The 26,211-nt window shown below is 41.3% G+C and overlaps 1 protein-coding gene across 5 annotated transcripts; it reads left to right on the forward strand.

Annotated features, from left to right (window-relative positions):
- On the forward strand, nt 1-23,200 carry LOC138665413 (zinc finger protein 436-like). 5 transcript variants are annotated; one of them, XM_069752869.1, is made up of 7 exons: nt 1-102; nt 4,044-4,157; nt 6,110-6,234; nt 6,319-6,439; nt 6,610-6,698; nt 6,808-6,934; nt 21,885-23,200. In XM_069752869.1, exons 4-7 carry the CDS (start codon nt 6,358-6,360, stop codon nt 23,087-23,089), a joined length of 1,503 nt encoding a protein of 500 aa, XP_069608970.1. In that variant the 5' UTR covers nt 1-102; nt 4,044-4,157; nt 6,110-6,234; nt 6,319-6,357; the 3' UTR covers nt 23,090-23,200. The 5 variants fall into 5 exon arrangements, with proteins under 5 accessions (XP_069608970.1, XP_069608967.1, XP_069608966.1 ...); XM_069752866.1 differs by having other exon boundaries at nt 7-102; nt 6,043-6,234; XM_069752865.1 differs by having other exon boundaries at nt 7-102; nt 6,043-6,234; nt 6,610-6,697; nt 6,801-6,934.
- Nucleotides 23,201-26,211: the final 3,011 nt, after the last annotated feature.

The following is a 26,211-nucleotide window of genomic DNA, read 5'->3' on the forward strand; positions in this document are numbered from 1 at the left end:
GTAGCAGTCTATAATACGTTCAGAGGACAAAGCCCTGAAAGAGCTGGTGCTGCAGAAATACAAGGAGGTCATGTCACAGAGGAAGACAGCCGCGGAGAGCAGGTAACGCACAGTGTGTAACGCACAGTGTGCACTGCAGTGTGGCGGCGCCCGGTCACCTGCTGGTATAGAGTAGGTGGCACCCATCAATCCCTTAACCCCTTCGGGACCTGATGATCTGGGGGTTTTCGCTGTCGTCCTTTACCTCCCCTCCAGGAACCATCGCTCTTGTCTTTATAGTGACATAGTGGTATGAGGCTTTGTATAAATTATTGTTTTTAATGACCCCATTAATTTTTATCATACAATGTACTGGTAAATACAATGATACCAAACATATATAATAGCAGTAAAAATAAAATCAGAAATTTCTGTAAAAATAAGTTTTGTCGCTATGTTCTGAGACCCAAAGGTGACTGAAAACCGCAGATCTGGTGTTTTGCTTTTGTTACGAAGGTCAAAGTCTGTTTGAAATTTATATTATGTTTTAGAAACATGATGACGCCATATACTTTTTTTTTTTTAAACATACTTTATTTTTTGTGACTTTTTTGTGTATCGTTTATATTCCAGTCTCGATTACAGCTCCGCCTGTAGTGCCAAGATGGCAATGGGAAACCTCAGCAGGCCTCCGTTAGCCATAGTAACCCATTGGTGCCCCACCGTCGTGTGACTGGGAGTGGCACGCTGTACCATTGACGGCGCTGCTGTCAATCATTGACCGCAATAGTTAAACAGTAGCAATCATACGTAGTGCTGCTCTGGGCAGATGTGGCTATGTGTTACAGCTGGCATCTGCTCTAAGCCTGCTCCATACACATGCACCCTGCCCGTGATATACATGTGTATTGCAGGGTGCAAAAGGGCTATTGCAATATGATGCCCAAACTAGAGCCTTATATAATATTGAAATAACTACTATTTAGCCATTGATCTAGCTCCGTGCTTCAGTGATCCCCTTCTGTCCTGCAGTTATAATGTCCTGCCTATCACTCACTTGACTGCTGCATGAATCATTACATACAGGCCTGGACTGGCCTTCTGCCCCATTGGGCTGCACCACTTGCCTACATTGTGGGCCGCCAGCCCTGGGCTTTTAAATTTTCTTCATTGTGACGGCGTATTTGCACGCACGCACGTACACAGCGTTCAGTATGCTGCAGTGACATACACTCTGCCAGGCAGCGTTAGGAAGATGTTCTTGGTGGGCAGTCCGGCTCCATTACTAATATTATCTTGGGATGCATTCTGATGTGTATATACACCATCCCCAGCGTATCAAATGCAACGTGTATAGAATTTAATTTATGGACTTCTATGGTTTGAAAAAATATATATATTTCATCAGCTGAGTAAATTTGCAGCGTGACCAGTCAGAATAGAATAGATATATACATGGAATAGATAGAAAGATGTCAGTGACATATATAATTAGTGCATATATACATATATAATTAGTGCAGTGCAGGTGTAGTTTAATGTACATGTATTTAGCTAAAAAATAAATAGCTAACAAAATGAAAAAAAAAAAAAAAAAAAAAAATCAATTCCCAAGCTATTAATGAGCTTACAGCTATCTACTTAGCCTTTGCTGGCTATTAACAAGGGGTGACCCCCACCCCCCACCTCGCCAAAAAAATGATGCAGAGTCCCTCTATAATTAATAACCAGCAAAGGCTAGGCAGACAGCTGTGAGCTGATATCATTAGCCCAGTAAGGGGCCATGGATATTGGCCCCTTCCCAGACTAAGAACATCAGCCCTCAGTCGCCCCAGAAATGGCATATCCATTAGATGCCCTAATTTTGTTGCTTAGCCTCCATTCTTCACACTTGCCCTGGAGCAGTGGCAAGTGGGGTAATAGTATTGGGGTTCATGTCAGCTGACGTCAAGCCTAAGGGTTAGTAATGGAGATGCGTCTATGAGACGACCTTATTGTTAACCCCATAGTCCAATGTGATAAAGAGGCACACAGAGTAAAGTCCTTTAATTTAAATAACCCCCCCCACCCTCTTTTACCCATTTATTACTGTAAAATAAAAAATAATAAACCATCATATTCCTCACCTGTCAGCAGATAAATCCTATGAGAAGCTGTCCCACAAAGAACTCTAACTCTGCTACATTTGGATGGTTTGTTGAGTGGTGGCATGATGCGACTGCTCAACAAGCCAGTTGGAACACACTGAGTCAGCCGCGTGATCATGCTCCTGCAGTGTCTAGCGCAGACGTGAATTGGAGTTCATAGCAGATACATCCCGGTCACCTTACTGACGTCACCACTCCCATTGTGAACATTTTCTTTGTGAGACAGCATAACATAGGGATTATCTGCGCACAGGTGTGGAATATGGTGTTTTATTTGTTATTTTACAGTAATAAATGAGTAAAAGAGGGTGGGGAGTGTTTGTTTCAAATAAAGCACTTTCCTTTGTGTGTGTCTTTATTTCATTTGACTATGGGGTCAGTACCTGGACTTGATGTCAGCAGACAGTTACCCCACTTCTCACCACACCAAGGCAATTGGGAAGAGTTGAGGCTAAGCACCAGAATTGACGCATCTAATGGATGCGCTATTTCTGGGGCAGCTGAGGGCTGATGTTCTTAGTCTGGGAGGGGGCCAATATCCATGGCCCCTTCCTAGGCTGTTAATATCAGTCTGCCGCTGTCTGCCTATCCTTTGCTTGTTATTAATTATAGGGGGATCCCATGCCATTTTTGGGGGGGTCACACCTTGTTAATAACCAGTAAAGGCCAAATAGACAGTTGTGAGCTGATATTAATAGCCTGGGGAGCTCCATGTTTATTATTCCCTTTCCAGACTTTAAACATCAGCCCAAGCTGTCGGCTTTAGCTCAATTGGTGAAGGAAAAAGTAAGGGGAACCCACGTTTTTTTTTCTTCATTTACTTATTTGCTAAATACATGTACAGTAAGCTACACACACGCGCGCACACACTGCAATCATTATATATCTCAACGTTTATATAGATCTGTATCTAAGATTGTTTTATAAGTTAGTAAACTAGTTTGAAATGACATGGAGAATTACAGTATGTAAAAGATGATGTTAAAACGCATTTCATATGGATGTCATAAGGATGCTACGTAAGAAAAATCATTATACTCGCATGAAACTCGTCTTACTTTTGTTAATCAACATCGGACCGATTTTATTTACGCTGATGAATGTTAGCCCTTATTCTATATATACGCACAGTACCACTTCTCATGTCCTGTACAATGGGTGTAATTCTCAGCGTGTGTATATATACACTACACAGTACCACTTCTCCTGTCCTGTATACTGGGTGTAATCCTCAGTATCTGTATTATTCTGTGTATATATACAGTGTACAGTACCACTTCTCCTGTCCTGTATACTGGGGGTAATTCTGAGTATCTGTATTATTCTGTATACATAGCACAACACCACTTCTGTCCTGTATACTGGGTGTATAGACAAAGATTACACACATTTTTTCATTATGACGTCTTGTATACGCTGCTCCAAACTGTCTTTTCTTTCCAAAGCAGACATTTGGAATTCTCATTTTGTTGAAAATGTTTTTGCCTGATGTGAATTAATTCTTATTTGTGTACACATTTTTGATTATTACAATCTTTATTTTTTTTTTTTCCATAAATACCTTACACTTGTGGGTCCCACCACTGTGCAACCCTTTCAGGAATGGAAAGGTGGTCCCACTTGCAGGGCCATGTCCAGTTATTTGTATGGGATTTATAGCATTGCAGAGCAAGAATGTTTTGGCAATTTTTGGAATTCCCATACAAGTAAACAGAGAACTGCACATGCCATAACCAACTTTCCATTCCTAGAGGAGTGTAATGGGGGGCATTCTATGGATAGATGCAGGTACCAGAGGTGGGTTCCCCATCTATCACATCTTTATGGCATATGCTGTGGCTGTGTATAAATGGCCGAGATGGGACATCACACTTAATGTACAAAGACATTTTTATATTCTACAAATTGTGTTTCTAGCTGCTGATCTCTCCATATGGTCTCATGGTCATCAGGATGGACAAGACTAGGAGTGACATGACGGAGAGGTTGTTAACGCTCACTCTGGAGATCATCTACCTGCTGACTGGAGAGGTGAGGGATGCTCGGATTAATGTCATGTAGCTTCCATATTACCTAGAATATACCGGAGAGGTGAGGGATTGTGGCCATTATATCATTGGCTTTTATCTTTTAGTAAACTGTAAAGCGCTGCAGAATATGTTGGTTTATATATAAATAAAGATTATTATTATTATTACCTTTCCGCATGTGGCAAAATTGATACTCCTTGGGACAGTATGATTACAGCGATACCACATTTACGGTATATTGTTTTTTGTTTTTTTATGTTTTGGCGCTTTTACACAGTAAAAATTGTTTTATAGAAAAAAAATAATTTTTGCATCGATTTTATTCTGAGAGCTATAGATGGAGCTGTATAGCGGCTTGTTTTCAGCGGTACCATTTTTATGATGGTGTTTTATTCCACTTTTTGTTTGGCATAAGGTTTTTTTTTTTTAAATTATACTTTTGTCCCAGGATGGGACATCAACTTTACAATGACTGATCGCTGATCTAATAATCTGCAATGCTTTTGCAGGCCACCATCCCTAAGTGATCCCACTGCCATCTTTCGATCTGGGATCACCATGGAGATAATCGGATCAACGTGATTACAATTCCTCTACAATGCCTATCGATAACGCCCTCACTATTGACAGCGCCATCAGAGGAGTTAAAAGCTCGCAATCTGTGCTAGCACCAATCGTGGGTGTTGCTACAGGGTGTCCACCCTCATATAAAAGCTGACACTCACACTTGATCGCAGCGGCACTCAGCCCACGCAACTCCCACAACGCTGTACATATATAGCGCATGTCGGGAAGGCTTAATAACCACCCTTTGTTTCTAATCGCTGTGCCAGTTGTTAGCCTAGTAACATATTTTCCCCTAATTCCATTATTCTCATTTTATATACCAACCTTTTGTGTGGCACCATATTAGATGCCTTTGAAAAATCCATGTAGACCACATTTTCCTGTTCCAGTCTGGAACTAGCCTCATCATAAAAGCTGATCAGATTAGACTGACAGGACTGATCCCTGATAAACCAATGTTGATGTAGTTATTCTTATTGAGATACCCCAGGATAGCATCTCTCAGTCAACCTTCAAGGATTTTACCCACAGTAGAAGTTAGATTTGGCTATAATTTTCAGGCCTGTCAATCACGGTACCTAATTACTGCAGTACTTGGCGGTGTAGGCCATCTGGGCCCAGTGATTTGTCTTTTTTAGTTACTTTGAGGCAGTGCCGTACTTACTGCTGGGTTAAGCAGGTGACATTTAATGGAGAATTTCTAGTATCTCTAATAATCTCTCCTAAAACGTGATTTTCTTTTATAAATACTGTAGAGAAAAAAGGCGTTTAGCAGATCGTCCTTTTCATCATCATCTTCTTCCATACCCATATTTTCAAGGGGGCAACACTATTATGTTTGAGTTTCTTACTGTTTATGTAGTTGTAAGAATATTTTTACTTTCTTAGAAATGTTCATTGTGGATCTCAATCTTTGCTGCCTTGATTTGTTTTTTTGCACAATTTTTTTTCGCTCTAAATATTTAGTGCCTCATCATTACTTTCTTGCTTTAATTTCCTAAAGCTCTTTCTAATTGTCATTTATTTTGCCTCTTACAGCTTTATTTAGCCGTAGGAATAATTGTCAGCAAGTCTCTGTAGAAGCATCTCCGACATCTTGAGAGGCCTGTGCTGGATCGTGGGTGTAACAGAATACCTCCATCTGTTATGTTGTAACGATCCATGCCTCGGTGGGATTGAGGATTCCCAATATTGGACAATTCTTTTAATAAAATGTTGACATAAATGAAGAGATAAGAGACTCAATAATACAATGAAATCATGGTGCACTGTTGACCAATATGTCATTGTATATTTTGGATCTCTTGTCATTGTAACAGGACTATATGCCTATAAAAAAAGAATCTACTGATCCTGTGAAAAATCAGAATGTCTTCCATGAATCAGGAAAGCTGGAGAAAGCCCAGAACCTTATCAGAGAGCCACCGCACCAGTCACTAGTACAGGAGCTGGACAATGATCAGAAGATCCTGGACCTCACCAACAAGATCATCCATCTACTGACTGGAGAGGTGAGCGCTGCTGGAAATACTGGGACATTATATATTAAAAGGAGGAATAATGTGTCTGGATGATAATTAATCATTGTGTGTCAGGTTCCTATAAGGTGTCAGGACATCACCGTCTATTTCTCCATGGAGGAGTGGGACTACATAGAAGAACACAAGGATCTGTATGAGGACATTATGGAGACCCACCAATTCCTTACTGCAGCATGTAAGAATCCTATCTAGACACACTAAACCCTATATAAAAAAGAGGAACTGTATCAAACTAATGCAATGGAAAAACGAAGTACTGACAGTGGCAATCGGGTTGTTGGTTACATTTTCCAAAGGGCTTATTATGTATGCATATAAATGTATTGTCACCATGTGTGTCTACAGTTGGGTCCAGTAAGAGAAGCACACCAGAGAGATGTCCCACTCTGTATTATCCCCATTGTAAAGAAAACGAGAACCTTCCTTATTATGAGGTATTTAAAAAATGGGATCCCCGTGGGTATATAGGCCTTTAGCAAAATACTTGCTATGCAAATAATTTTTTTAGTAAAGATTCTTTCTTTTTTTTGTATATGGGTGCAGGATGTTTCCATGAGAGAAGTTGTGGTCGGATCACAGATTGAGGAGGAAGATGAGGATGACGATGAGATGTACATGATGGGTAACGCGCAGTATAAGGAGGAGGAGATGCCTATATATATGCACCCAGGTGGGTAAAAATCAGCACTGAGTACACAAACCGCTTTATTTCTGATCTGCTTTACGGACAGGTCCAAAGTATTCATTCTGGGGCTTCTCTCACTTGTATTTTGGAAGCCACATACTCTCGGTAAATGTTGTGTATCGGTTTTATTTGGCTCCTGCTTTTTTTTTCTTCTAGACATAGAAATTAATAAAGGTTGTCAAGCTATATGTCATGTAAAATGATGCCACTGAACATACGGCTAGGTTTAGCAAAAAAAAAAAATGTATGCCTCTAAGGCTGGTTTCACACTTGCGTAGGGCAGAGCTGTGGAGAGTTGCGTACTTCCTCAGTTAAGCCCCGCCCACTGCCGCACCTCTTCAATTCAGCCCCGCCTACGTCGGCATGCGTCCTGCGTACCTATCTTTAACACTGGGTACACAGGCCATGTGGATGCGTCCGCATGCGTCGTTTTGACGCTACGCCGACCGCAACAAAATGCAACATGTTGCATTCGGCGCAGCGTCATCCGCATACATCCACACGGCCTGCATACCCAATATTAAAGATAGGCAGACGTAGGCGGAGCTGAATGGAAGAGGTGCGGCAGTGGGTGTGGCTTAACTGAGGAAGTACGCAACTCTCCACAGCTCTGCCCTACGCAAGTGTGAAACCAGCCTAAGTGTAGCAATCCTTAAAGGGGTATTTCCATCTCCAAGATCCTATCCCAAAATGTAGTAGGCGTAAAAATATTAGCAAATACCTCCAATTAGAAATGTAATATAGTTTTTCTGATTCGCTGTCTTTTCTCGTGTGCAGACATTGCAGGACCCTAGGTATCCATGGTTACGACCATTGATATATTTTGAGTTAGCTAGTTATGGATACATAAGGTCCTACAATGCCTGCACATGAGGTAAGTGACATCACAAATATGAAGAACCATACTAAATTTCTAATTGGACGTATTATTACACCTACTACATATTGGGGATAGGATCTTGGAGATGGGAATACCCCATTAAGGAAAAAAAATGCCTGCAGTCCTTAGAGTAGCTAAACTTCATTTACCTGTGACCGATGTCAATAATTGGATTGGCAGTAGCATCTGTGTTGAAAATTTGTTACTCCCTTCATTAAGCAATGTGGCTCCACACTACCTCGTTATGGAGTGCAGCGAGCATGCTCCTGAGGTGCTAAACCCACCACAAACCAAATCCATGCTGCAATTGGTCTCATATTACAGGTATTTCTCAACAACGTAAGCCAGGCAAGTATAATGGAAAGGCAATGGGTTCAGAGGCTACTTTGATCATATTTTATTTTTTGATAAGGAAGAAAGTCCGATTAACCTAAGGAAATGTGTACCAAACGTAAAGAACTTTCCATGCTGTTCACAAAAAGAAAAGTGTCATCAGAAAATAACTTCTAGTTTAAATTAAATTAGGTTTTTATGTTAAATGTACTATTTTTTTTTTCTTATTTTTGGTAATGATTTTTAGATTTTTCGTATCACAATCTGTATTTTAACCCCTTTACCCCCAAGGGTGGTTTGCACGTTAATGACAGGGCCATTTTTTACAATTCTGACCACTGTCCCTTTATGAGGTTATAACTCTGGAACGCTTCAACGGATCCCAGTGATTCTGACGTTGTTTTCTCGTGACATATTGTACTTCATGATAGTGGTAAAATTTCTTTGATATTACCTGCGTTTATTTGTGAAAAAAATGGAAATTTCGTGAAAATTTTGCAATTTTCCAACTTTGAATTTTTATGCCCTTAAATCACAGAGATAAGTCACACAAAATAATTAATAAGTAACATTTCCCACATGTCTACTTTACATCAGCACAATTTTGGAACCAAAATTTTTTTTGTTAGGGAGTTATAAGGGTTAAAAGTTGACCAGCAATTTCTCATTTTTACAACACCATTTTTTTTTTTTAGGGACCACATCTCATTTGAAGACATTTTGAGGGGTCTATATGATAGAAAATAATCAAGTGTGACACCATTCTAAAAACTGCACCCCTCAAGGTGCTCAAAACCACATTCAAGAAGTTTATTAACCCTTCAGGTGTTTCACAGGAATTTTTGGAATGTTTAAATAAAAATGAACATTTAACTTTTTTTTCACAAAAAATTTACTTCAGCTCCAATTTGTTTTATTTTACCAAGGGTAACAGGGGAAATGGACCCCAAAAGTTGTTGTACAATTTGTCCTGAGTACGCCGATACCCTATATGTGGGGGTAAACCACTGTTTGGGCGCATGGCAGAGCTCGGAAGCGAAGGAGCGCCGTCTGACTTTACAATGCAAATTTGACAGGAATTGAGATGGGACGCCATGTTGCGTTTGGAGAGCCACTGATGTGCCTAAACATTGAAACCCCCCACAAGTGACACCATTTTGGAAAGTAGACCCCCTAAGGAACTTATCTAGATGTGTGGTGAGTACTTTGACCCACCAAGTGCTTTACAGAAGTCTATAATGCAGAGCCGTAAAAATAAATATTTTCCCACAAAAATTATATTTTAGCCCCTAGTTTTGTATTTTCTCAAGGGTAACAGGAGAAATTGGACCCCAAAAGTTGTTGTCCAATTTGTCCTGAGTACGCTGATACCCCATATGTTGGGGGGGAACCACCGTTTGGGCGCATGGGAGAGCTCGGAAGGGAAGGAGTGCCATTTGGAATGCAGACTTAGATGGAATGGTCTGCAGGCGTCACATTGCGTTTGCAGAGCCCCTAATGTACCTAAACAGTAGAAACCCCCCACAAGTGACCCCATATTGGAAACTAGACCCCCCAAGGAACTTATCTAGATGTGTTGTGAGAACTTTGAACCCTCAAGTGTTTCACTACAGTTTATAACGCAGAGCCGTGAAAAAAAAAAAATTCCCACAAAAAATATTTTTTAGCCCCCAGTTTTGTATTTTCCTAAGGGTAACAGGAGAAATTGGAGTACGCTGATACCCCATATGTTGGGGTAAACCCCTGTTTGGGCACATGGGAGAGCTCGTAAGGGAAGGAGCACTGTTTTTTACTTTTTCAAGGCAGAATTGGCTGGAATTGAGATCGAATGCCATGTCGTGTTTGGAGAGCCCCTGATGTGCCTAAACAGTGGAAACCCCCCAATTATAACTGAAACCCTAATCCAAACACACCCCTAACCCCAACGTTAACCCTAACCACACCTCTAACCCTGAAACACCCCTAACCCTAATCCCAACCCTATTCCCAACCATAGATGTAGCCCCAACCCTAACCCTAACTTTAGCCCCAACCCTAACTGTAGCCCTAACTCTAGCCCTAACCCTAATGGGAAATTGGAAATAAATACATTTTTTTAATTTTTCCCTAACTAAGGGGGTGATGAAGGGGGGTTTGATTTACTTTTATAGCGTTTTTTTTAGCTGATTTTTATGATTGGCAGCCGTCACACACTGAAAGACGCTTTTTATTGTAAAAAATATTTTTTGCGTTACCACATTTTGAGAGCTATAATTTTTCCAGATTTGGGTCCACAGAGTCATGTGAGGTGTTGTTTTTTGCGGGACGAGTTGACGTTGTTATTGGTAACATTTTCAGGCACGTGACTTTTTTTTTGATCGCTTTCTATTCCAATTTTTGTGAGGCAGAATGACCAAAAAACAGCTATTCATGAATTTTTTTGGGGGGAGGCGTTTATACCGTTCCGCGTTTGGTAAAATTGATAAAGCAGTTTTATTCTTCGGGTCAGTACGATTACAGCGATACCTCATTTATATCATTTTTTTATGTTTTGGCGCTTTTATACGATAAAAACTATTTTATAGAAAAAATAATTATTTTTGCATCGCTTTATTCTGAGGACTATAACTTTTATTTTTTCGCTGATGATGCTGTATGGCGGCTCATTTTTTGCGGGACAAAATGATGTTTTCGGCGGTACCATGGTTATTTATATCAGTCTTTTTGGTCGCGTGTTATTCCACTTTTTGTTTGGCGGTATGAGAATAAAGCGTTGTTTTTTGCCTCATTTTTTTTTTTATGTGTTCACTGAAGGGGTTAACTAGTGATATAGTTTTATAGGTGGGTTCGTTACGGACGCGGCGATACTAAATATGTGTATTTTTATTGTTTTTGTTTTTTTTATTTAGATAAATGTATTTATATGAAGAATATTTTTTTTTTTTTGGAATTTTTTTTAATTTTTTTTTTTTTTTTTTTTACACATGTGACTATATATAGGGGGGGCATCATGTTATAGTGTAAGATCTCTGATCTGACACTTTGCTCTGCACTGTGTCAGATCAGCGATCTGACGTGCACTTCTCCTGGCTTCCCAGCGCCTGCTCTGAGCAGGCGCAGTGAAGCCACCTTCCTGCAGGACCCGGATGCCGCGGCCATCTTGGATCCGGGCCTGCTGCAGGGAGGAGGAGGTAAGAGACCCTCGCAGCAACGCGATCACATCGCGTTGCTCCGGGAGTCTCAGGGAAGCCCGCAGGGAGCCCCCTCCCTACGCGATGCTTCCCTATACCACCGGCACACCGCGATCATGTTTGATCGCTGTGTGCCGGGCGTTAATGTGCCGGGCGTTAATGTGCCGGGGGTGGTCCGTGACCGCTCCTGGCACATAGTGCCGGATGTCAGCTGCGATAGTCCCCCGTGAGCGCGGCCGATCGCTTTGATGTACTATCCCTTCGGTGGTCATACGGGCCCACCCCACCTCGACGGGATAGTGCGTCATATGTCAGAAAGGGGTTAAAAAAAAAAAATCTTGCAATTTTCTAACTGGCCTCTAGGTCTAATTCAAGTCCTGGACTTCCTGTTCTTTTAGGAAAGCTACATGGACATTAGCAACAATGGATGTCTGTAAAATTAGGCTTCACTACCCATGTAAGAACTGCAAGCTTTTTTCTTTTCCAACAAAGTGGATAGGATTCATAGAAATCTCCATGTTCACAGCACATGTATATGTGCGTGTATGTGTATGTGTAAAATATATAATTTTTTTTTTTATATATATTTAGTACAGACCAAAAGTTTGGACACACCTTCTCATTTAAAGATTTTTCTGTATTTTCATGACTATGAAAATTGTAAATTCACACTGAAGGCATCAAAACTATGAATTAACACATGTGGAATTAATTATATACTTAACAAAAAAAGTGTGAAACAACTGAAAATATGTCTTATATTCTAGGTTCTTCAAAGTAGCCACCTTTTGCTTTGATGACTGCTTTGCACACTCTTGGCATTCTCTTGATGAGCTTCAAGAGGTAGTCACCGGAAATGGTTTTCACTTCACCGGTGTGCCCTGTCAGGTTTAATAAGTGGAATTTCTTCTTGCCTTATAAATCGGGTTAGGACCATCAGTTGTGTTGTGCAGAAGTCTGGTGGATACACAGCTGATAGTCCTACTGAATAGACTGTTAGAATTTGTATTATGGCAAGAAAAAAACAGCTAAGTAAAGAAAAACTAGTGGTGGTCATTACTTTAGGAAATGAAGGTCAGTCAATCGGAAAAATTGGGAAAACTTTGAAAGTGTCCCCAAGTGCAGTGGCAAAAACCATCAAGCGCTACAAAGAAACTGGCTCACATGAGGACCGCCCCAGGAAAGGAAGACCAAGAGTCCCCTCTGCTTCTGAGGATAAGTTTATCCGAGTCACCAGCCTCAGAAATCGCAGGTTAACAGCAGCTCAGATTAGAGACCAGGTCAATGCCACACAGAGTTCTAGCAGCAGACACATCTCTACAACAACTGTTAAGAGGAGACTTTGTGCAGCAGGCCTTCATGGTAAAATAGCTGCTAGGAAACCACTGCTAAGGACAGGCAACAAGCAGAGGAGACTTGTTTGGGCTAAAGAACACAAGGAATGGACATTAGACCAGTGGAAATCTGTGCTCTGGTCTGATGAGTCCAAATTTGAGATCTTTGGTTCCAACCACCTTGTCTTTGTGTGACGCAGAAAAGGTGAACGGATGGACTCTACATGCCTGGTTCCCACCGTGAAGTATGGAGGAGGGGGAGTGATGATGAGGGGGTGCTTTGCTGGTGACCCTGTTGGGGATTTATTCAAAATTGAAGGCATACTGAACCAGCATGGCTACCACAGCATCTTGCAGCGGCATGCTATTCCATCCGGTTTGCATTTAGTTGGATCATCATTTATTTTTCAACAGGACAATGACCCCAAACACACCTCCATGCTGTGTAAGGGCTATTTGACCAAGAAGGAGAGTGATGGGGAGCTACGCCAGATGACCTGGCCTCCACAGTCACCAGACCTGAACCCAATCGAGATGGTTTGGGTTGAGCTGGACCGCAGAGTGAATGCAAAAGGGCCAACAAGTGCTAAGCATCTCTAGGAACTCCTTCAAGATTGTTGGAAGACCATTTCCGGTGACCACCTCTTGAAGGTCATCAAGGTAATGCCAAGAGTGTTGAAAGCAGTCATCAAAGCAAAAGATGGCTACTTTGAAGAACCTAGAATATCAGACATATTTTCAGTTGTTTCACACTTCTTTAAGTATATAATTCCACATGTGTTAAGTCGTAGTTTTGATGCCTTCAGTGTGAATTTACAATTTTTACAGTCATGAAAATACAGAAAAGTGTTTAAATGAGATGTGTCCAAACTTTTGGTCTGTAGGGTGTGTGTGTATGTGTATATGTGTGTGTATATGTGTGTGTATATATGTATATATATATATATATATATATATATATATATATATATATATATATATATATATATATATATATATATATATATATATATATATATATATATATATATATATATATACAGTGGGGCAAAAAAGTATTTAGTCAGTCAGCAATAGTGCAAGTTCCACCACTTAAAAAGATGAGAGGCGTCTGTAATTTACATCATAGGTAGACCTCAACTATGGGAGACAAACTGAGAAAAAAAAATCCAGAAAATCACATTGTCTGTTTTTTTAACATTTTATTTGCATATTATGGTGGAAAATAAGTATTTGGTCAGAAACAAAATTTCATCTCAATACTTTGTAATATATCCTTTGTTGGCAATGACAGAGGTCAAACGTTTTCTGTAAGTCTTCACAAGGTTGCCACACACTGTTGTTGGTATGTTGGCCCATTCCTCCATGCAGATCTCCTCTAGAGCAGTGATGTTTTTGGCTTTTCGCTTGGCAACATGGACTTTCAACTCCCTCCAAAGGTTTTCTATAGGGTTGAGATCTGGAGACTGGCTAGGCCACTCCAGGACCTTGAAATGCTTCTTACGAAGCCACTCCTTCGTTGCCCTGGCGGTGTGCTTTGGATCATTGTCATGTTGAAAGACCCAGCCACGTTTCATCTTCAATGCCCTTGCTGATGGAAGGAGGTTTGCACTCAAAATCTCACGATACATGGCCCCATTCATTCTTTCATGTACACGGATCAGTCGTCCTGGCCCCTTTGCAGAAAAACAGCCCCAGAGCATGATGTTTCCACCACCATGCTTTACAGTAGGTATGGTGTTTGATGGATGCAACTCAGTATTCTTTTTCCTCCAAACACGACAAGTTGTGTTTCTACCAAACAGTTCCAGTTTGGTTTCATCAGACCATAGGACATTCTCCCAAAACTCCTCTGGATCATCCAAATGCTCTCTAGCAAACTTCAGATGGGTCCGGACATGTACTGGCTTAAGCAGTGGGACAAGTCTGGCACTGCAGGATCTGAGTCCATGGTGGCATAGTGTGTTACTTATGGTAGGCCTTGTTACATTGGTCCCAGCTCTCTGCAGTTCATTCACTAGGTCCCCCCGCGTGGTTCTGGGATTTTTGCTCACCGTTCTTGTGATCATTCTGACCCCACGGGGTGGGATTTTGCGTGGAGCCCCAGATCGAGGGAGATTATCAGTGGTCTTGTATGTCTTCCATTTTCTAATTATTGCTCCCACTGTTGATTTATTCACTCCAAGCTGGTTGGCTATTGCAGATTCAGTCTTCCCAGCCTGGTGCAGGGCTACAATTTTGTTTCTGGTGTCCTTTGACAGCTCTTTGGTCTTCACCATAGTGGAGTTTAGAGTCAGACTGTTTGAGGGTGTGCACAGGTGTCTTTTTATACTGATAACAAGTTTAAGCAGGTGCCATTACTACAGGTAATGAGTGGAGGAAAGAGGAGACTCTTAAAGAAGAAGTTACAGGTCTGTGAGAGCCAGAAATCTTGATTGTTTGTTTCTGACCAAATACTTATTTTCCACCATAATATGCAAATAAAATGATAAAAAACAGACAATGTGATTTTCTGGTTTTTTTTTTTCTCAGTTTGTCTCCCATAGTTGAGGTCTACCTATGATGTAAATTACAGACGCCTCTCATCTTTTTAAGTGGTGGAACTTGCACTATTGCTGACTGACTAAATACTTTTTTGCCCCACTGTATATATATATATATATATATCAAATTGCCTTTCTTGTACCCCTTAAATCAGTTATGTTTTTTGTTAGGAAGTTATAAGGGTTAAAACCTGACCGGTGATTTCTCATTTTTCCAACACAATTTACAAGTCCACTTGTTTAGGGACCGCCTCATAGAAGGTACCCAAAAGTGACAACATTCTAAAAACTGCACTCCTCAAGGTGCTCAAAACCACATTAAAGATGTTTATTAACCCTTCAGGTGCTTCACATGAATTTTTGGAATGTGGAAGAAAAGAAATGAGCATTTAACTTTGTTGCGAAAATGTTACTTTAGACCCAAATTTTAACCCCTTCATGACCCAGCCTATTTTGACCTTAAAGACCTTGCCGTTTTTTGCAATTCTGACCAGTGTCCCTTTATGAGGTAATAACTCAGGAACGCTTCAATGGATCCTAGCGGTTCTGAGATTGTTTTTTTCGTGACATATTAGGCTTCGTGTTAGTGGTAAATTTAGGTCAATAAATTCTGTGTTTATTTGTGTTTTATAAAAACGGAAATTCGGCGAAAATTTTGAAAATTTCACAATTTTCACATTTTGAATTTTTATTCTGTTAAACCAGAGAGTTATGTGACACAAAATAGTTAATAAATAACATTTCCCACACGTCTACTTTACATCAGCACAATTTTGGAAACAAAATTTTTTGCTAGGAAGTTATAGGGGTTAAAATTTGACCAGCGATTTCTCATTTTTACAACGGAATTTACAAAACCATTTTTTTGAGGGACCACCTCACATTTGAAGTCAGTTTGAGGCGTCTATATGGCTGAAAATATTCAAAAGTGACACCATTCTAAAAACTGCACCCCTCAAGGTGCACAAAACCACATTCCAGAAGTTTATTAACCCTTCAGGTGCTTCACAGCAGCAGAAGCAACATGGAAGGAAAAAATGAACATTTCACTTTTTAGTCACAAAAATGATTTTTCAGCAACAATTTTTTTATTTTCCCAATGGTAAAAGGAGAAACTGAACAACGAAAGTTGTTGTCCAATTTGTCCTGAGTACGCTGATACCTCATATGTGGGGGTAAACCACTGTTTGGGCGCACGGCAGGGCTTGGAAGGGAAGGAGCGCCATTTGACTTTTTGAATGAAAAATTGGCTGCACTCTTTAGCGGACACCATGTCACGTTTGGAGAGACCCTGTGTGCCTAAACATTGGAGCTCCCCCATAAGTGACCCCATTTTGGAAACTGGACCCCCAAGGAACTTATCTAGATGCATAGTGAGCCCTTTAAACCCCCAGGTGCTTCACAAATTGATCCGTAAAAATGAAAAAGTACTTTTTTTTTCACAAAAAAATTCTTTTAGTCTCAATTTTTTCATTTTCACATGGACAACAGGATAAAATGGATCCTAAACTTTGTTGGGCAATTTCTCTGTTTGGGCACACGGCAGGGCTCGGAAGGGAAGGCGCGCCTTTTGACTTTTTGAATGGAAAATTAGCTCCAATTGTTAGCGGACACCATGTCTCGTTTGGAGAGCCCCTGTGTGCCTAAACATTGGAGCTCCCCCACAAGTGACCCCATTTTGGAAACTAGACCCCCCAAGGAACTTATCTAGATGCATACTGAGCGCTTTAAACCCCCAGGTGCTTCACAGAAGTTTATAACGCAGAGCCATGAAAATAAAAAATAATTTTTCTTTTCTCAAAAATGATTTTTTAGCCTGGAATTTCCTATTTTGCCAATGGTAATAGGAGAAATTGGACCACAAATTTTGTTGTCCAGTTTGTCCTGAGTACGCAGATACCCCATATGTGGGGGTAAACCACTGTTTGGGCGCACGGCAGGGCTCAGAAGGGAAGGCACGCCATTTGGCTTTTTAAATGGAAAATTAGCTCCAATCATTAGCGGACACCATGTCGCGTTTGGAGAGCCCCTGTGTGCCTAAACATTGGAGATCCCCGACAAATGACCCCATTTTGGAAACTAGACCCCCAAAGGAACTAATCTAGATGTGTGGTTAGCACTTTGAACCCTCAAGTGCTTCACAGAAGTTTATAACGCAGAGCCATGAAAAAAAAAAAAAAATTCTTTTCTCAAAAATGATTTTTTAGCCCGCAATTTTTTATTTTCCCAAGGGTTACAGGAGAAATTGGACCACAAAAGTTGTTGTCCAGTTTCTCCTGAGTAAGCTGATACCCCATGTGTGGGGTAAACCACTGTTTGGGCACACGTCGGGGCTCAGAAGGGAAGTAGTGACTTTTGAAATGCAGACTTTGATGGAATGGTCTGCGGGCGTCACGTTGCGTTTGCAGAGCCCCTGGTGTGCCTAAACAGTAGAAACCCCCCACAAGTGACCTCATTTTGGAAACTAGACCCCCAAAGGAACTTATCTAGATATGTGGTGAGCACTTTGATCCCCCAAGTGCTTTACAGAAGTTTATAACGCAGAGCCGTGAAAATAAAAAATCATTTTTCTTTCCTCAAAAATGATGTTTTAGCAAGCAATTTTTTATTTTCCCAAGTGTAACAGGAGAAATTTGACCCCAAAAGTTGTTGTCCAGTTTCTCCTGAGTACGCTGATACCCCATATGTGGGGGTAAACCACTGTTTGGGCGCACGTCGGGGCTCGGAAGTGAGGGAGCACCATTTGACCTTTTGAATACAAGATTGGCTGGAATCAATGGTGGCGCCATGTTGCGTTTGGAGACCCCCTGATGTGCCTAAACAGTGGAAACCCCTCAATTCTAACTCCAACACACCCCTAACCCTTATCCCAACTGTAGCCGTAACCATAATCACAACCCTAACCCCAACACACCCCTAACCACAACCCTAACCCCAACACACCCCTAACCCTAACCACAACCCTAATTCCAACCCTAACCCTAAGGCTATGTGCCAACATTGCGGATTCGTATGAGATTTTTCAGCACCATTTTTGAAAAATCCGCGGGTAAAAGGCACTGCGTTTTACCTGCGGATTTACCGCGGATTGCCAGTGTTTTTTGTGCGGATTTCACCTGCGGATTCCTATTGAGTAACTGGTGTAAAACGCTGCGGAATCCGCACAAAGAATTGACATGCTGCGGAAAATACAACGCAGCGTTTCCGCGCGGTATTTTCCGCACCATGGGCACAGCGGATTTGGTTTTCCATATGTTTACATGGTACTGTAAACCTGATGGAACACTGCTGCGGATCCGCAGCCAAATCCGCACCGTGTGCACATAGCCTAATTCTAAAGGTATGTGCACACGCTGCGGAAAACGCTGCGGATCCGCAGCAGTTTCCCATGAGTTTACAGTTCAATGTAAACCTATGGGAAACAAAAATCGCTGTACACATGCTGCATAAAAACTGCACGGAAACGCAGGGGTTTACATTCCGCAGCATGTCACTTCTTTTTGCGGATTCCGCAGCGGTTTTACAACTGCTCCAATAGAAAATCGCAATTGTAAAACCGCAGTGAAATGCGCAGAAAAACCGCGGTAAATCCGCAATAAATCCACAGCGGTTTAGCACTGCGGATTTATTAAATCCGCTGCGGAAAAATCCGCAGAGGACCAGAATACGTGTGCACATTCCTAACCCTAACCCTAACCCTAACCCTAGCCCTAACCCTACCCCTAACCCTAACCCTAGTTCTTACCCCAACATTAGTGGAACAAAAAAAATAAAAAATAATTCTTTATTTTTTTTTATTGTCCCTACCTATGGGGGTGACAAAGGGGGGGGGGGGGGCATTTACTATTTTTTTTATTTTGATCACTGAGGTTATATCTCAGTGATCAAAACTCACTTTGGAACGAATCTGCCGGCCGGCAGATTCGGCGGGCGCACTGCACATGCGCCCGCCATTTTGGAAGATGGCGGCGCCGAGGAAAGAAGACGGACGGACCCCGGGAGGCTAGGTAAGTATAAGGGGGGGAGATCAGGGCACGGGGGGGGGGGGGCGTCGGAGCACGGGGGAGGGGGGGTGGATCGGAACACGGGGGGGGTGGATCGGAGCACGGGGGGTGGATCGGAACACGGGGTGGGGGATTGGAGCACAGGGTGGGGGATCGCCGTGCGGGGGGGTGGATCGGAGCACGGGGGGGGGATCGCTGTGCGGGGGGGGGGGATCGGAGTGCGGGGGGGTTTGATTGGAGCACGGGGGGGGGGGGTGATTGGAGCACGGGGGAGCGGACAGGAGGACGGGGGAGCGGAGCACAGGACGGAGGGGAGCGGACCACAGATCGGGGGGCTGGGGGGGCGATCGGTGGGGTGGGTGCACATTAGTATTTCCAGCCATGGCCGATGATATTGCAGCATCGGCCATGGCTGGATTGTAATATTTCACCAGTTTTTTAGGTGAAATATTACAAATCGCTCTGATTGGCAGTTTCACTTTCAACAGCCAATCAGAGCGATCGTAGCCACGGGGGGGTGAAGCCACCCCCCCTGGGCTAAACTACCACTCCCCCTGTCCCTGTAGGCCGGGTGAAATGGGAGTTAACCCTTTCACCCGATCTGCAGGGACGCGATCTTTCTGTGACACAGCATATGCGTCACAGGTCGGATTGGCACCGACTTTTATGACGCATACGCTGTGTCACAGGTCGGGAAGGGGTTAACAAGAAAAATTGCACCCAAAAATTTGTTGTGCAATTTCTCCTCAGTATGCCGATACCCCACATGTGGGGAAAAAACACTGTTTAAGCACACAGCAGGGCTCGGAAGTGAAGGAGCACCATTTGACTTTTTGAATACAAAAGTTGCTGGAATATCTAACGGACACCATATTGCATTTGGAGATCCTCTGGATGTGCCTAAAGAGTGGAAACTGCCTACAATTGACACCATTTTGGAAACTAGACCCACTCAAAGCTGGGTGTCAGCTGTCAGAATCAGCCCCTGTGAATGCAAAATTGCCTGGACATATCCATACGTCCAAGGTCGTTAACTACCAGGCAACCTGGACATATGGATATTTCTAAGGTCGTAAAGTGGTTAAAAATAAAGAAATTAAAATTAAAAATTTGTATGTATAAAGCCGTAGTTAATCACAGGAAAAAAAAACCTCACAGCTCCATCGATAGAAAATAACAACAAATATATACAGCTCTGGCAAAAATTAAGAGACCACTGCAAGATTTTCAGTTTGTCTGATTTTTCTCTTTATAGGTATATTTTTGAGTGAAATGTAAATTGTTCTTTTATTCTATAAACTACTGACACCATGTCTCCAAAGTTCCAAGCAATAAATTTTGTATTTATTTTCTGAAAATGAGAATGGTCAAAAAAATGCATTGCTTGCAGAACTCAAATAATGCAAACAAAAAAACAAGTTCATAATAATTTAGAAACCACAATACTAATGTTCTAACTCAGGAAGAGATCAGAAATCAATATTTTGTGGAATAACCATGATTTTTAATCACCGCTTTCATGCGTCTTGGCATGCTTTCCACCAGTCATTAACACTGCTTTTGGGTGACCTTATTCTGGTACAAAAATGTAAGCAGTTCATCTTTGTTTGATGGCTTGTGACTATCCATCTTCCTCTTGATTACATTCCAGAGGTTTTCAATGGGGTTCAGGTCTGGAGATTGGGCTGGCCATGACAGGGATTTGATGTGGTGGTCCTTCATCCACACCTTGATTGACCTAGCTGTGTGGCATGGCGCATTGTACTGCTGGAAAAAAACAGTCCTCAGAGTTGGGGAACATTGCCTGAGCAGAAGGAATCAACTGTTTTTCCAGGATAACCTTGTATGTGGCTTGATTCATACGTCCTTCGCAAAGAACAACCTGCCCAATTCCAGCCTTGCTGAAGCATTCCCAGATCATCACCGATCCTCCACCAAATTTCACAGTGGGTGCAAGACACTGTGGCTTGTACGCCTCTCCAGGTCTCCATCTAACCATTGAACGACCAGGTGTTGATCTGGGAATGCTTCAGCATGGCTGGAATCGGGCAGGCTAATCTTTGCGAAGGACGTATGAATCAAGCCGCATGCAAGGTTATCCTGGAATAACAGTTGCTTCCTTCTGCTCAGGCAATGTTCCCCAACTCTGAGGACTGGTTTTTCCAGCAGTACAAAGCACCATGTCACACAGCTAGGTCAATCAAGGTGTGGATGAAGGACCACCACATAAAATTCCTGTCATGGCCAGCCCAATCTCCAGACTTGAACACCATTGAAAACCTCTGGAATGTAATCAAGAGGAAGATGGATAGTCACAAGCCATCAAAGAAAAACTGCTTACATTTTACACAGTATACACAGTAAAGACAAAACCCAGAAAAACAATTGGGGATTTGCATGTTCCTCCACAATTTCTGCACGCTTGGAATTTTGTTTTTATAGTACATTGAATGTGAAAACTAATGGCGTCATTCAAAATTACAACTCGGCCTGCAAAAAATAGACTCTCATCTGGCTGTCTACGGAAAAATAAAAATGTTGTGGCTCTTGGCATAAGGGGAGGAAAAAACCGGTTGTCTAGTTCTTGGAGATGTTACTTAAATATAATTATGTCAATATTATGCCTATTCTGACAGTGGTAAGTTTTCATTACCATTCTCCTCTTTTACAGATGAGTGTACCTCAACAAATAATTTGGACAGACCGTACACATTGTATTCAAATGTCAAAATGGAAAATGATGTACAATATTCTCCAGTCCAATTTCCCATCTTCTTTCATTTCAACCCACTTAGTCAAAGTGCACATACATCATCTCATATCTTAAATGGCACAGATTATGTGGCCTGTGATTCAGAATCTACAGGTCAGATTCAAAGTGAAGAGCTAGAAACTGACAACCTTTTAATGTTGTCAAATGATGATTCAGGACAGAAAGCTGGGAAAAGGCTATTTACCTGTGGAGAATGTGGGAAAAGCCTAACTAGAAAAGAAAATCTCATTTCCCATCAGAGAATTCACACTGGAGAAAAGCCATATTGTTGTCAAGAATGTGGGAAATGTTTTAAGAAAAGCTCCCATCTTTCAAAACATCAACAGATTCACACGGGGGAGAAACCATTTTCCTGTTCAGAATGTGGGAAAACATTTGCCTGGAAAGGAGATCTGGTTGTTCATGAGAGAATCCACTCGGGTGAAAAACCATATACATGTCCTGAATGTGGAAAATGTTTTTCCATAAAGTCCTATCTTGTGAAACATCAGAGAACTCATACAGGAGAGAAGCCATACTCCTGTGCTGAATGTGGCAAATGTTTTTCATCAAGTTCTAACGTTCTGCTACATCGAAAAATTCATGCTGGGCAGAAGCCACATGTCTGTGCGGAATGTGGCAAGTGTTTTGTATGGAAATCTGATCTTGTCAACCATGAGAGGATCCACACAGGAGAAAAACCTTATGAGTGTCCAGAGTGTCAGAAAGCGTTTTCAAGCATTTCATATTTTGTAAAACATCAAAGGATCCACACAGGGGAGAAACCTTATCCGTGTTCTGAATGTAGTAAATCTTTCTACTCAAGATCAAATCTAGTCTTACATCAGAAAACACATACTGGAGAGAAGCCATTTTCATGTTCTGAATGTAATCGAAGATTTGCATGGAAGACAGACTTTGTAAAACATCAAAGGTTTCACACTGGGGAAAAGCCTTTTGAGTGCACTGAATGTTTAAAACGTTTCACGACCAAGCCAGAACTAAATGATCATAAAAAAATTCACACTGGAGAGAAACCTTTTTCATGTATGGAATGCGGAAAGGGGTTTATTCAGAAGGCGCGACTCTTGAAACACGAACTCACGCACACAGTGCACACATAGATATGGAAGGTGGTGTGTACTGGTCAGAAAAAAGAACCAGGTTACATTCAATTATGTATGTTTGTTTGTGCATGGAATCTGCACTGGCTAGGCGTCTACACTAATAAAGAATTTTAAAAAATTGTTTTTTCACGGTGAGCCTCAAATATCAACGTTTAGTGAACTGATTGAAATCCCACCAACCAAACAGAAAAAAGAAACACATTTGAATTGCAGCAGGCACCCAACAATTTCTGTTTGGATGATGGAATTTTAATTGATAAACTTGGATGTATGTTTTGAGTTGGAGCAATTTTTCAAAATTTCTGTTGGTTGAACCTTTTCTTCCTTTTTTGTTTTATTTTTAAAGTCTATTTCAATAGAATAGATAAGAAAATGGCTTTTTTAACATGTTAGAACAAGAGCTTATCTCAAGGATGGTTTCTGAAAACTGTTAGATTTGGGTAAAGTAACTTTGGAGATTTTATTACTAGTGATGAGCGAATATGCGGGTTTCTCTGAGCATGCTCGGGTGGTCTCTGAGTATTTAGGCGTCGACGTAGCTGCATGATTTACAGCTGCTAGACAGCTTGAATACATGTGGGAATTGCCTGTTTGTTAAGCAACCCCAACATGTATTCAAGCTGTCTAGCAGCCGCAAATTATGCAGCTGTGTCGACGTAAACTAAATCTCCGCACACGCTGAAATACTCGGAGACTACCCGAGTAACGAGCACACTCGCTCATCACTATTTATTACATTTCAGCTCTAAAATGTATAGAGTCGCGGTCATACAGTCAAGTGCAGGTATGGAAAAACACCCAGTTCATGAAGAGTTTGTGGTATCTAAGCTACCTTTTTGAGAAGTCCTCCAGTCTCCATGTTGAAAAAGTTAACTAAAAACACAACAAAAATCAGCATAATAGAGGCAGGTCCCTATTCGAGTATAGCTGAAACAAATTAGTACTGTATGCTGAAAAAAACAAAACAAAAGACTACATAACAGGACTAGTCGCTGAGAAAACTATAACAAAGAGTGGGTCACAAGGGCCCAAAGAAAACGACCATCAAGTCCATATAAAGCAATAAATATAAATTACCTTTATTAATTCTTAAAAAATATAGAAAATACACAGAATTGCAGAACATTACAAAGAACAGGTGAGGTACAGTGCCACATGGTGTGCGCTGACACCGCATAGACGTGTAGGCATACTAGGGGCTCACGGAGCCAGGGACAGAAAACACGGGTGTTTTATATTTATTGCTTTATATGGACTTGATGGTCGTTTTCTTTGGGCCCTTGTGACCCACTCTTTGTTATTTTGGAAAAGTTGCAGAATTGATGTAAGTTTAAAATTCTGATAATTTCTCATGTTATTGCTGGGAAAATGACGACTAATTGGCCACTCCATCCAATGATTACTACTGATTTCCTGGGACTCTGTCACATGGATAGCAATTGAAATTATTTTTTAAAACATTAGAAATATCTCCCCACCCTTGTTCTGATACATTAAAATACAGTTCTTTAAAGCAAATGTTTCAGTACATTTTTACCCTACTGAACTGCTGACATCAGTGCTGTTTGGTGTGAAAACCTTACTGTACTATTCTAACAGTAGTAAGAATGAGAAAAAGTTTTATATTGGTGCATGGTGCGATTACACATGTTCTAAAGATGGTCCCTAAAGTTCTTCAGAACCCTACCTTCTGCTCCTGAGTGACTGCTCTTGCAGCCCACTAGATGCCAGTTAAGGCCATCACTAAACTGGGGAGCTATCGTGGAGCCCTTACTGCAGAGAAAAACCTTGCCGAAATATTCACCATGAATACACATCGCCTATCTAGCATGGTTAAAGTTGTTGAAAGACTCCTTTCTTTAACGAGAATCTGTCACCAGGATTTTGCTGCAAAAGCAAAACCCCACCACACACATATGGTGCATGCGGGGGGATTAGGAAGAGATCCTAAGCAGGTATAGTTAAAATTAATTTTTATTCAATACATGGTAATTTAATGAAAATAAGGAATATAAAGAAAAATTCCGTAAAGGGACACCAAGGAATAGGTGAGGTAAGTCAAAGTACAGAAAATGGCAAAGGGAGTAAATACATGGATGATAACTCCCCTATGAAGTAGGAAGATAAATATGCTCTGAAATGTAATGCTAAATGATAGTAGTACATCACTAACGTAGCACCACCTGGGAACACGTAACTGATCTAGGAATCAATGAAATATATATTCCTGCACCTCCGGAAGAATCTGGCAGCAAAACGCACGTCTTGGGTGAAGGGACGCCAAGCATGTTCTCGTGGCCACCTGTTTACTGCTAATATACTTATTATTTCACCTTGCCTTTTATTCATTGGATAGCTTTGTTATAGCTATTATAGCAATATACTATTAATCTAGCTACCATTATATTTAAAAAAAGGAGCAAAAAGAGACCAAACACAACATTGGCGTGCACCCCTGATATAGAAAAACCATGTAAATCTTTATTTGAATCTGGGACATACACATAGATAAAAACATTTAAAACCACAAAGCCGACATGGTAATCAAAAACACCCCCCCAAATAGTTTAACATGGGACAGCTTTATATGTGAAGCTCCACCAGTACATAATAATACAGCCAACAGTGCACTTCAGCAAAACAATTAGTTAAATGTTTGTCATGATTATGCATGCTAAGAATAGCCTCATAAATATACCAAAATGTCTCTGAGGACCCAATACAGAGAGGTTCAATGAATTGATATCAGTAAAAATCAGCAATCCCACCATATATAATAATCATAGAATTTGCCCATGCGTTTTTTTCTGGACTCCAGACGCTCTCAGCTTTGTTTACAGATGCCATGACTACCGAACCTGCCTCCCGACCGACATTGACCAATGTCATGACTACAGCACACCAGTAAATGCTTGAATCAATCAACAATCATGGTATATATTGTAAGTTTGTCTTTGGGGTAGACTTCCCCTGACGAACCTTGCTTAGATCAGCGATACTCATGGGGTCTTCCCACACCCCTTCACAGAGTCACCAAAGACAAGAGAACGCTGTGCTCACACAAAGGAACACAGCTACCAAATAGAGCGAACAGTGGTCATGCAGTCAGAATAGCACAC

Source organism: Ranitomeya imitator, chromosome 2 (assembly GCF_032444005.1).
Source record: "Ranitomeya imitator isolate aRanImi1 chromosome 2, aRanImi1.pri, whole genome shotgun sequence".
Lineage (NCBI taxonomy): Eukaryota > Metazoa > Chordata > Amphibia > Anura > Dendrobatidae > Ranitomeya > Ranitomeya imitator.

Excerpts from the sequence above, each read along its gene's own strand:
- LOC138665413 (XM_069752870.1), top strand. The coding sequence starts at position 4,068 with ATGGTCATCAGGATGGACAAGACTAGGAGTGACATGACGGAGAGGTTG. Across the intron at positions 4,158-6,042 it reads TCTACCTGCTGACTGGAGAG|GACTATATGCCTATAAAAAA; the intron begins GTGAGGGATGCT and ends TCATTGTAACAG. Across the intron at positions 6,440-6,609 it reads CCAATTCCTTACTGCAGCAT|TTGGGTCCAGTAAGAGAAGC; the intron begins GTAAGAATCCTA and ends GTGTGTCTACAG.